The sequence below is a fragment of the Etheostoma spectabile genome, chromosome 5 (genome assembly GCF_008692095.1).
Source record: "Etheostoma spectabile isolate EspeVRDwgs_2016 chromosome 5, UIUC_Espe_1.0, whole genome shotgun sequence".
Classification (NCBI taxonomy): Eukaryota; Metazoa; Chordata; class Actinopteri; order Perciformes; family Percidae; genus Etheostoma; species Etheostoma spectabile.
Genome location: NC_045737.1, coordinates 22,468,381 through 22,481,005, shown reverse-complemented (window position 1 = coordinate 22,481,005; position 12,625 = coordinate 22,468,381). Strand labels below are relative to the sequence as shown.

The window sequence follows — 12,625 nt, the reverse complement described above, 5'->3', positions numbered from 1 at the left end:
CGGTCTTTCTGGATGGATTGTGCAGTCAAACGTGGGTTTTGACATGCTTTTCTTACAATCCTGCGAGCTGTTCTGTTTGATGTTTTTCTCGGTCTTCCAGATCTTGCTTTAACTTCCACTGTTCCTGATGACTGCCATTTCTTAATTACATTCCGACCAGAGGATGTTGGCATCTGAAAACGCTTTGCTATCTTCTTATAGCCTTCTCCTGCTTTGTGAGCGTCAACTATTTTCAGTTTCAGTTTTCTAGACAACTGCTTAGAAGAACCCATGGTGCTGATTGTTGGGGCGAGGTCAGAGGAATCTGGGCATTTAAAACCTTAAGATTGACGTCACCTGGTCTTTCCAGACGATGATTGAGAACAGTCCATGACACCGTCAGGTCTCAGCTTTCCAAAGGGGGCGGTGCATGCTATAAACTCTGCAGGGTGCCCAAACTTTTGCAGACGCAATTTCTTTGTTTTCTGTTATTTTTAAAGTGTAAATGATGGAAATAAAATTTAACTTTTTGTGACATTATACGAATGTCTAATCTGTCATTTAATGCCTTTTGGAAATTTTCCCATCTGTTCTTAGCTTCTTTATGCACATTAATACAAATCTTTACCTGTGGTGCCCAAACATTCGAGCCCCACTGTAGATTAATTGTTTAAAAAATTATCATTTGGGACAGCCCTACACTCCATATCTCTATAATATAGCCAACTGGAGCCAATCGTTGCAAACCAAGCTTTTTAGTTCCCGTTCTTTGTGTCTGTTTCTATTAACTGTATTTATGGACTCAAGCCCAAATAAAACCTGATATTTTATCAAGTTGGCTGTAAAAGTTTTGAACTAAAACTCAGAGGTGTTTGAATAACAGATATCTGTTCAGATTAGATCTTAATGAGTGCAAATCTGACATGTATAGTACAAAACTGTGTTTAGCATCTACAAAACAAGGATTAAAACACTAAAATTAATTTTATATAGCCTTATATGATTTAATAAGAGTTAATAGGAGACAGTGTAGGGATTTATAATAACAAGTAACTTTCTTAGTGTAGTATTAAGTTCACACAAGCACGCTATGTGGGCTCAGGGTAATCAGATATTTTCTGCTGCTGAATCATTTTTTTTTTTTTTTCCTTTATTAGATAGAGATAGTGTACAGACGTGAAAGGGGGAGAGAGATGGGGGATGACACGCAGCAAAGGGCCGCAGGCTGGACTCGAACCCGGGCCGCAGCAGGACTCAGCCAACACGGAGTGCACTAATTGAGTGAGCTATAGGCCGCCTCTGAACCATAACATTTGACAAAGCACTTCATGGCTACACTTGATCTGTATCATCTTTTAGTCGGATTTGTTCAATATTTAATAGTTTTTTTTCCTCTAAATTACTCACCACCACAAGTAAATTCTCAACCTGTAGGAAACAGTGTATTGTTTATGCATTGAACCTGTATGTATATTGTGTCAACATTAAGTATTTTCGTAAGTGTGTGTATAATGCTGTGGGACTGAGCAAGAACTCACAGGTGAGCCTTTCTTTGAGCTCTGGAGTGGGGGCCATGTCCACGGCACTCTTACTGTGACAGTTCAGCAGGGTGGGGTCGGCCCCGTGGCTCAGTAGCAAGGAACAGACCTCAACTCGGTTTTTGGACGCGGCCTCGTGGAGAGGAGTGAACTGCCACAAGTCCATGGCGTTCACACAGGCTCCGTGCTGCAGAAATAACACCACATCAGAGCACAGATGTTTATAGAATGCTTGCTTCCCAGATCTTTGTATCTGACATTATGAAAAAAAGGATCTAAGAAATTTTGTGTTGAGTGAATGCCAAAATGCTGCCAATACAGCAGTTTGAAAAGCAAAAAGAGAGACAAAGGTAGATTTGAAACAACAAAATGTTCCCAAGTCCAAACTTTCTCTTTGCTCAACAATGTTCCAAACACAGGCAAAATAAAACCTTTTGTGGTTCTTACTTTAAGCAGAAGCTCGGTGACCTCAAAGTGGCCGTAGGAGCAGGCGTTATGAAGTGGAACCAGGCCACTGCAAGAAAAAACGACAATCAGGTTAGTTTCATAAATTATGACTAATTTAAAATGTTTTTTGGGGGGTTTTCTGAAAGGGTGTCTCACCCTTTGTCCTTGGCGTGAACATCGGCTCCGTGCTGGAGAAGAAGCTGGACAATGCGGACCCGGTTGTAGCCGGCAGCCAGGTGGAGCGGCGTCGACTGTTAAGAGAGGACGGCTTGTTAGAGCACACAGGTCGCTGGCTGGCTCAGTGTGTGCTGCCTTCGGTGGCCACAGGAGCAAGCGGCTGATTAGGGCCAGAAGCATTGTGCTACGGCAGGCTATGCTCGGTGAGTTGCAGATGAATGGCGAATATGAGGATGCAAGGTCAATGGAGTTTGTGGGGGGAAAAAATCCAGCGGAAAAAAATTGATTTGCGTATGACCTGAGTGAGTGACAATAAGCAACTTTAACCTCTTTACACATCTACCTCGACTGCTATTTGACAGTGTCAACAAAATTAAACATTCTTCCTAAGTCTTATGAGTCCAAAATTACGTTTTATGTAATTAGATGACAAGAAAGAATTGCTAGTGCAACTGTTAGACTATAAAATTCAAAATGGCCGTGTAGGAATTACGGTTGGGTCATGATAACTTTGTTTGTGGTTGTTAAGCGCTTTTGTATTCAGATTAAAGGGCATTCAGGTAACCAAACAGAAAAGATAATGTGGCCAATTAAAAATTGAATTATTCATGAGTGCTTCTACTTTAACAAAGCAGAACCTGCAGTAATTACAAGTGAATTTAACACTGGATTCAGATTTGATCAAATGCTATCGAACCCCAACCGTAACAGGATGCAAAAAGGCTACAATAAGCAGGCCGATTGTTTGAGAAAGCATCTCTGCAAGCTATTAGAGATTCAAATCAAATGGCTTTTTTGTCCAGCCAAGGAAAAATAAACATTAGTCAAGGCAAAGCTGCAACTCCAATCTCAGTGGGATTTGTTCTCTACTCAAAAGTCTAGCTCAGGTCAAGCTTACAATCAGAAAGGAGGGACATCATTCATTTCCACTTTCCATGCGGTGATGTTAATATAAATCCCAAAAAGCTAACGGTTAGATCTCAAGCCACAGTGATACAAATCAGATGAACAAGAGGGTCGAATTATGGAGGCGTCATTCAGTGAGGGGTGACACGAGCAATCCAAAGCATTCAAAAGTAATTACCATGGAGGGAAGCACAGCACTAGAATGACAGGTGAAAAATGTAGTCCATTCAATACTGTATACCAACCGTTCCAACGGGGGAACGTGAAATAGACACAAGTTTCACAGCCACGGATTAAGGATTTGCTTGACAAAATGCAAGAGGGGCAAGCCTTCAGGCATGCATGAGTGATCTTCAGCAATAAATGAATGAATAAATATTAAAGCCAAGATCAGATACTGACTGAAGAGAAAGTGAATGAAAGTTGGAGAAGTGTGGGTGAGTGTGCAAGGAGAGGACAGACGCTGAAGATAGCAGGCAGTGGACAATTCGACCTCCTCTCCAAACCCATAAAACGTTGAGTTGCCACCATGACACCAAACCCAACTCACACACTCCCTCAATCAAATGCCACACACACACACACACACACACACACACACACACACGCACGCACGCACGCACGCACAGGAGCATCAAGGTAAGGATACATGAGTGACCCGTTACACCCAGGTCAAGGATGTGCAATTACAAGTGACAGCCAGCTTATATTGGTCAAATCAAAACAATGGAATAAAACAAAATTAAAATCACAACAGTGCATCAATCAAGTGGCCGTTATCAGGGTCAACTTACCAGCATTTTTTGGGATGTTGACTGATCGACAAATGTTGCCAGAGTCACACGGAAAACAAAACGAAACAAAAATTACAAAATGACAGTATCTTTTCACAGCAATTCTTGTCTTCCTTCTTAAGTCAATGAAACACAAGCCCTAGTTATAGATCCTTGGGTGGTCCATCAAACATGGTTTGAGATTAAATTTAACACCGGCTTCAGAGAGGGATAATGGCTGAAGGTAAGTGTGACTACTTCTTCTCCGTTTTCTTCCGTGCCTTTGTGAAAAGGCAAGGACAGGTTAATGGTGCCCGCTGGTTAATCCCAGAACAAAATCTACACTGGCATACTGGCTTGGATCATGCAAACTCTAATTATACTACAAAAGAAGGCAGGGACGGAGTCATACTTTAATTGCTGTTGAAGAAAACGGGGTTAGGAATGAATGAAACAGGCAAGTGCTGATATACTGGTGGTAATTATGCTTTTTGTGGGTTATTTACAAAAATACACAGACAGTAATTTTGCCAGACATGAGAGGAATCAATCATTACTTGAAAAAAGAAGTAATGCATGACAGACAAAAACAGTGGGAGGAAATACATCAGTGCCTTACACAACACAATGAAATTCCCAAAACAATCCTACACCTAAATTAGCAATGCGGATATTAGACGTCTTTTTACCAGTATCCTTCTAGTCAACTCCTCCACAAAAAAGGAAAGAACACAACATTAATGCCTAAAATGCCATGTCATGATTTAAACACTGCTCGCATTGTAAGCAAGTTCCAATATCATGGGTTGAGTTCAGAAGAGACACTAGAAATGACAGATAAAAACCTACATAGATTTCAAGATCACAGCTAGATTTGCTCCAACATCTGCCATGGAGAAGTGATTATGGGGAAGAAGAGGCAATATTGCTGTCTTGGTCATTTCAACAAGTTGAAAAGTGATTAACAAAAACACTAAACTGTAAATCAAAAGGAATGGTGTGTTTACTTCAGTTCCCAAAAATGAACAGAATCAGCTACCCAAACATCCAAACTAAGAGGATTAATGAGTTTGCTAAAGTAAAAGTTGAGATTAGGCCGCACGATTGTTATAAAATCGCAATCTCGATTCACCCTTTTCACGATTTAATTTTTTAATAACTTAGATTTTGTTTTTTTAATTTAAAAAAAAAACAAGCCGGCTGCATGACAAACGCTACAACTTTCTTCTGTGATTTTTAAACAGACTGTATAAAATAGGTTTTAAAGCGCTCCAAGCGCTGCGATGCTCTCCCTTCTCTTCATTGAAGTCTATGTTTACAGGCTTGTGGTGATGCACAAAGTGCTATTTTTTTTGTATTATCATGGTTCATGTGTGCAATAAACATTACAATTGTGAGAAAAAAAATTGTGGCAGAGTATCGTGATATCAATTCTAAGCTAAAAGAAATTGTGATTCATATTTTTACCCAAATCGTGCAGGCCTAGTTGAGATGGTATAAAAAAATCCACTTGGATTTCAAGAATGGTCTGATGAAAGTCACACATGCATAATAACAAGGAAAAAGACCCCATCAATAATAAGTATGTTGCACAGTGGTTTGTCAAAGTCAAGGTTTGTCCAAGAACCCATTAACACCCTCCCACTAACCCAATGACATAACTCCTCTTTCCATCTGCACTACACAAACTATTCCAGCCATAATCATACTTCCAATTCCTTCACTCACGCATTGTCTGACTCAGAAACCTTCTTGCTATTTTGATGCCAAGAATTTTACAAATACAGTGTAATGGTTTTGCAACCCTACATGACATGTACTAAAAAGGTGTTATGGCAGGTATCTGTCTGGTGTGATATGGTGCACTACTATTGGTTCATTTACCTTGCGACCATCGCTGGCATGGCAGTTAACATTTAACGGAGTCAGCAGTGCCATCAGCTTTTCTTCATTTCCACTCCTGTAATCACATGGTTGAAAAGATTGGTGACATTAGTCAAGTCATCTTTATTTATGTAGCACATTTAAATTAAGGAAGTACATTAAATATTTCCCCCAAAAAATCCCTATTACCTGTGCTTTTAACGGAGATTCCACAATCTATATAACCTGACATTATACTCGTACTCAGATTCTAGTCAGAATATGAGTCTGATACTGCTCCATTAGGCTGTGATTATGGGGCGTTTCAACCGAACCAGAAAAGAAAATGCCTCTGCACTCATCTGGATAGACCTACAACCAATCAGAGCGACGAAGTATGTGATGTATGTTGAACTTTTGCCAAATCCCGTTAGAAGAACGGCAAAAACATATTTCCGATAGGCAAATGTCTTGATCGCGGTTCTGTGTTTGTCATTTCAAATTAATGTGCTGTCGATATCTTCTATAACAGACGCAATGGCGGAATTTATACATCTCCGTTCTCCAGCGACAGCAGTCTTTGTTGTAAACAAATTCAAAAGCAAAAGTTCTTTGATGACGTGGTTGATTACGTTACTATCTGTCCATCATTGTAAAAGCCTGCCCTGACAATTTGATTGGTCTGAACAGCTCTGATTCGAGCATAGTTGCTCCACAATGGATTAAGTCCAGACCAAACTTCCTGACCTTAAATGTTGTGGGTGGGGCTAAAATCGGCTGGCATCCAGGGTATAATCTATAAGTAATTCTGCAGGCTTTCACAGATAAGACTGCAATACTGGATGAAACTCAGTCATAATTTTAAGATGGTCACATTTAACAGCTGTATATTGTAGGTGCATATTCTGATGAGCGGAAAACAACGTAGCTGCTTTTCTGTGGCCAACAGGAAATGTGTGTCCTGACCAGTCAGACTGATACTCACCTTGCTGCTTCCAGAAGTTCGTCCTTCTTGTATTCACCTGGATGATAATAAACATTCAGATTAGAGCCAGGCATGTCAAACACTTTCCACTAATTTAAGCATGTGCTGTGACGTTTTGTGCTACGTAAGCTATTACTGCCCACATGTGTCTGCTAATGGATGAATTATGTGGTTTGTGGCAATCAGTTCATGCCAGAGCACTACCAGAACTCAATTCAGGTGGAACAGTTGGGGTGTCAATAAAATAAAGGCTATTGGCAAGCACCTTGTTGTATGTATGCCCATGTGCCAGTGTGCATGCAGCTTGTTGCAGTTGCTTCGTCTTCTTACTTTTAACTTTTTTTACAGTCTTTTTGTTTCTCATGTGTGTGATTTTTGGACTCGAAGTCATAACTAAACTTTACTCTCTCAAATCATGCGAGTTGGGAGAGTTTTGGAAAGCCAAAGCACCGTTGAGCAGCATCTTTGTGACTGCTTTGTTTACAACCGAGAACAGCTGATTGCGCTGAAGCCGAACAAAGCACCGACCAGGGCGGCCCGGCCCACAGACATCCCCACTGAAATCCGAAGGAAGACACATCAAGGATGCAGAGGTGGAACGAAACGGCGAGGGAAGAGAGAGGGGTCCAGACAACGGAGACTTAGGAGAAGGAGATTTAAGCCGTGTCTCCCCTCTCTCATCATGGGCAATGTGAGGTCACTGGCTAATAAGATGGACGAGCTAACACCATTAGCCCGGAGTCAGAGGGAGTACCAGGAGTGTAGATTAATGTGCTTTACAGAGACTTGGCTACACTCTGATATTCCTAAACAACATGAGGGAGGTCTGGAGCGCCATGAGGACCATCAATGGCTTCAGACCAACTGGCAGCAGAGGAGTTGAAGGCAGCTTGGACAGGGCCAACCAACTTAATCTTTTCAACAGATTTGATGCTCCTGCCCATCCCCCATTAACCCAACTGCTGTCTCACCTCCAACACCACTACTCCCCCCTCCTCCCCCTCACTGTCCCTCACCCTCCTCCTTTGGCTCTCAGGTTAACACCTCTCTCCAGCCTGACAACTCCTCCCCTCCCCCTACCCCACCTGTGACCTCTGTGTGCCTCACTGCTGACCAGGTGAGAAGGCGGCTGACCAGACTCCACTCTAATAAGGCTGCAGGCCCTGATGGTGTCCATCCTGGGGTGCTCAAAGCCTGTGCCCCCCCCAGCTATGTGGAGTCCTTCACCATCTCTTCAACCTGAGCCTTACTGTCCAAAGGGTCCCCATGCTGTGAAAGTCATATTTCCTCATTCCTGTGCCAAAGACGCCACGTCCAAGTGACTCCAAGGACTACAGACCCGTGGCACTGACCTCCCACTTTATGAAGACCCTGGAGAGACTGGTTCTGGAACAGCTGCAGCCCATGGTCAGACCTCTCCTGGATCCCCTCCAGTTTGCCTACCAGCCCCGACTGGGAGTGAGGACGCCATCATCTTCCTGCTCAACCGCATCTACGCCCACTTATACAAGCCGGCGAGCACGGTGAGGGTCATGTTTTTTTACTTCTCCAGTGCTTTCAACACCATCCGGCCGGCCCTGCTGGGTGAGAAGCTGACAGCGATGCAGGTGGATCCCCCCCCTCGTGTCCTGGATTGTTGACTACCTGACTGGCAGACCACAGTGTGTGCACCTGCAACACTGTGTGTCAGACAGCGTGGTCAGCAACACCGGGGCCCTGCAGTGGACTGTCCTCTCTCCCTTCCTCTTCACCATCTACACCACTAACACAGAGTCCTGCCATCTTCTGACTCTGTCGTGGTTGGATGTATCAGTGAGGGTGACGAGGCTGAGTACAGCGCTGTGGTGGGGGACTTTGTTACATGAAGTGAGCAGAACCATCGACAGCTCAACATGACAAATACTAAGGAGCTGGCTGTGGATCTAAGGAGAGCCAAGGCACCAGTGAGGCCATTTTACATCCAGGGGGTCAGTGCGGACATTGTGGAGGACTACAAATACCTGGGAGTGCACTTGGACAATAAACTGGACTGGGCCAAGAACACTCAAGCCCTCTACAGAAAGGGCCAAAACCGTCTCTATTTTCTGAGGAGGCTGATTTCCTTCAACATCAGCAGGACGATGCTGATGATGTTTTTTGAGTCTGTGGTGCCCAGTGCCATCATGTTTGCAGTTGCATGCTGGGGCAGCAGGCTGAGGGTAGCGGACGCCAACGGACCCAACAAACTGATCCGCAAGGCCAGTGACATTGTTGGGGTGGATCTGGACTCTCTGTCGGTTGTGTCAGAGAGGATGCTGCTGTCCAAACTACATGTCATCTTGGAAAATGTCTCGCACCCACTCCATGACTTGCTGCTCAATCACAGGAGCACTTTCAGTGAAATACTCATTCCCCAAAAATGCACCACAGGAAGTCCTTCCTGCCTGTGGCCATCAAACTTTATAACTCCTCCCTCTAAGTGTCTGACACACAGACACTTCATGAGGTTAAAACTGGACAATAATATCTGTTTTGTGCAATAACACTGGCTTGAAATGTGTGCAATACCCTACTGTTACCATTATTATTATCATTATTATTACTGTTCACCATTACAACTCCTTAATTATGTAAATACTGTATCATAACGTTCCTTTAACTATGTAATGACCATAACATTTTGAATACATGTTACAAATAAGGATGAATATCCGGAAGCCACAGCTAATTTATTCCTGCATTCATACATCACTTGGTGTAAAAGTGAGGGCTAATGTGTTAATGTGAGGGATAAACAGCAGAGAGGCACCAACCAGTGAGAACAGCCTTGGCTGAAGGGTCGGCTAGATCCAAAGCAGATTTTCCATCAGTGTTGCGGATGTTTGGATCAGCTCCATGTTGGAGTAACACTGAGTGAGAGAGATGCGGATTAAAACAAGACTTTAATTTTCTCCTTAAATCATCACTATTCCCATATCATATCACCTCGTACACTAATCATACTTAAAAACAGTTGGTATTAGCAAAGAGGATGGAAGACAACACAATCCTTTCAAGAACGTAGGCAAATTTGCAACTAATGAAAAATACGACTAGAACATTCTTGGAAAAAAAAGAGATTTGCAGAACTGTCTGTGTTTGAACATAATCGACCGGGATCCTTACCAATGCAAACATCTATCTTTCCCTTGATGGCAGCCTCATGTAATGGTGTGTAGTTCCAGTTATCTCTGGCGTTGGGATCTGCGCCCTGACACAGGAGGAGGCTGACAACTTCTGCGTGGCCGAAAGAGCAGGCATTATGCAGGGGGATAAGTCCTCCATCATCCCTGGCATGAACATTGGCCCCAGTCTGCAAGAGGTGCTCCACCACATCTTTTCTGCCAAATCCTGAAAAAAGATTAAAATGCATTTCAATTCAGCTTTTCCCTCAATATTGGTTTATTCGTGGTTTACCTACACCATAACTAGCCTGGCTTTTCCATCTATAACGGCTTTAAACAATCATAACTGTAGGATTCAGAGCAAACTCCCTACAAAAATTAATACCTAATACTAACTGAGATATGATCCTTATTGATACATATCAGTAGTACTGGCCACAATTTAGTTACATTATTTAAAATCAGTTAATACAATAATTTTGTCCAAATGTATGGCTAAAGATAACTGCACACATCAAACAAACTTATGTTGCACTGCTTTATGATAATCAAACGTCACATGAAATAACGTTTGCTTAAAACTGTTAGTCTAGCTAAATTGGAGGTCGTTTTGTGTTGCATGACTCCACGTCATGAGGGATTAACGTTAGCTAGCTAAACTCGAGAAATACTGACAGATTATCAAAATTGGATGTAACGCGTCACATTAGCTAGTTAGCTCCACTAGGGTTTTCATTCCGACGTGATAAACTGCAGTCACTGCTAACGTTATCAAGGGGGCAAGACACAAACAATACGATTATCAGTTAACACGTCGACCAAAACACAACATTAGCCAGCTCACGATGGCCGTGTCAGTATGATAGCTAGCTAGCTAGCAAATGTTGCAAAACATAACGCTTCTGTATGGTTAGCTTAGCTCATCGTTACCCGCAGCGAAGTGAAGGGGAGTTGATTTTCGACCAGCCATGTCCTTTGCGTTTACATTCACCGAATCGACAAGTCTCTTTACTCTGGATACATCTCCGTTACGGCAGGCCTCGAACAGCTCCCTGAACGCCCCGCCGATGCCGCTGCTACAGTCAGTGGGACTGGCAGCTCCAGAACCGGGGCTCGAGACGCTGCTGCTGCCGCCGCCAGAGGTTGTCGTGGTGAAGCTTGCACTGCTCGTTAAGACCGGGGTGGGTAGGTCTGTGGAGGCCAGAACCATCTCAATCCCCCCGCTGCATTCCCTCTCAATCTCCGGGGGTCCAACGGCCGCAGTCAGTAGAGCCATCGGCGGAGATCCCGGAGGAGCGCCGGAAATAGAGCCGTTTCTTGGCGGAGACTGTAATGTACTTTGCTGTTGTTGCGAGGACCGACGAGACACCGCCATTACAGCAGCTCTCAGGCGACAATAAAAGCTGCTCCTCCTTTCCGGTGAAAGTGGTTGCGTTTCCTGTCAGCTGTTTGCCTCAAGTAAAGCTGGCTGTACAGTGGCTGTACTCTTATACATTTACACGACCAATTGGATCTCAAAAATCAAGACCTAGAGCAGATTAAGTCTTCTCATGGTTTTAACAAATCTCTATCGCAATTCAGACAATATTTTGATTAGCCAGTTGGTGGCAGTATGAGAATCCTTTTTGCATTTTTGCCCCAAATATTTCCCTCATTGCTCAAAGAATAACAAAAAAAGACAGCCATTACTTGAGGTGCTACACATGCCATTTAATAGCGATGTTACACCAAATTGTGCAGGAATAATGAGAGAAAATACATCAATACTGATGCAGTGACAGATATTGTCATTTTTTGAGGCACAGAGCTCATTTGGCATTTTTCGGTCCGTATTGCAGTTAGGATGTTTGTGCTTACTTGACTTCTAGCTAGGGAAATCAGCAAGTAATGCCCATTTGGTCATCATACTACTTTTACTGTTGAGTTTATTATTTTGTGTATACTGTCTTGTCTTCTTAAGAGCAGGGACAGCAACAATAATCATTCCTTAAGTTTCATCAAAATATATCAACAGCGTAGGTATTTAGTAGATAAAGGATTTTTAAGGCCAATACTAATACAAATATTTGGTTATTTAAAAATCTGAAAAATTGGCAGATTATATATATTATATTTTTTAAATCCAAAAACGCATAACAAAACAGATTTCCCTAACAGTTATAGTTATTTATGAGTTCTCACTAGAATAATATTTGTTTTACTGTCAAAACAAAACAGAGGAACATCAAAATATAGTAACGTTCTGATAAATAAAATGTATAAAAATCCAAACTTAAGATATGAAACTTAAAGTCCTTTGAACAAAAACAAAAAAAAAAATCTGTGTTGCCAACAAGGACGTTGTAGAGTGCCCTCTAGTGGACAAACTATGCACTCAACACTCAAAACATGGTTGACGTCCGTTTTTATTTTATTTTTTAAATATTAATTTATTAGGAATCATTTATTTGTCATTTAAATGATTCTGATTAATGAATATTTAAAAAAACATATATATTTCTTTTATTGGCCATTATAAATGCCAATACCGATAGTTTGGGAAATGCCTAATATTGGCCCTTAATATCGGCCCGCCAATATAATGGTTGGGCTCTAGTATTTAGTCAATATTCCATTGCTCAGGCACAGAAAAAAACTTCTGAATCACTAAAATACTTTATATTTGGCTTTGACTTGTAGTGCTGATCTCTTTCCAAAAATCATTGTTACAGCTTCCTGGCAAGTAAATGTCATAATGTTGTGTCACATATCCTTTAATAACTACTTACACTTTTCTGTTCCCTGTATCTGTCTTTTATTGTCTGTAAAGCGTCC

General features: G+C 42.1%; 1 protein-coding gene across 4 annotated transcripts in view; it reads right to left on the bottom strand.

Moving 5' to 3' along the window:
* Positions 1–11,247, bottom strand: part of LOC116689103 (poly [ADP-ribose] polymerase tankyrase-1) — a 23,541-nt gene extending 12,294 nt beyond the window's left edge. For 2 of the 4 annotated variants that reach the window (XM_032515446.1, XM_032515445.1), the window contains exons 1-9: positions 10,742–11,186; positions 9,813–10,037; positions 9,461–9,556; positions 6,669–6,705; positions 5,705–5,780; positions 3,842–3,862; positions 2,121–2,215; positions 1,965–2,031; positions 1,518–1,704 (exon numbers count right to left, since the gene is read on the bottom strand). In XM_032515446.1, the coding sequence (XP_032371337.1) occupies positions 1,518–1,704; positions 1,965–2,031; positions 2,121–2,215; positions 3,842–3,862; positions 5,705–5,780; positions 6,669–6,705; positions 9,461–9,556; positions 9,813–10,037; positions 10,742–11,186 (1,249 nt within the window). Of the gene's footprint in view, positions 1–1,517; positions 1,705–1,964; positions 2,032–2,120; positions 2,216–3,841; positions 3,863–5,704; positions 5,781–6,668; positions 6,706–9,460; positions 9,557–9,812; positions 10,038–10,741 lie in introns of all 4 variants that reach the window. The other 2 variants (XM_032515444.1, XM_032515447.1) reach the window with 2 other exon arrangements.
* Between the last annotated feature and the right edge of the window lie 1,378 nt (positions 11,248–12,625).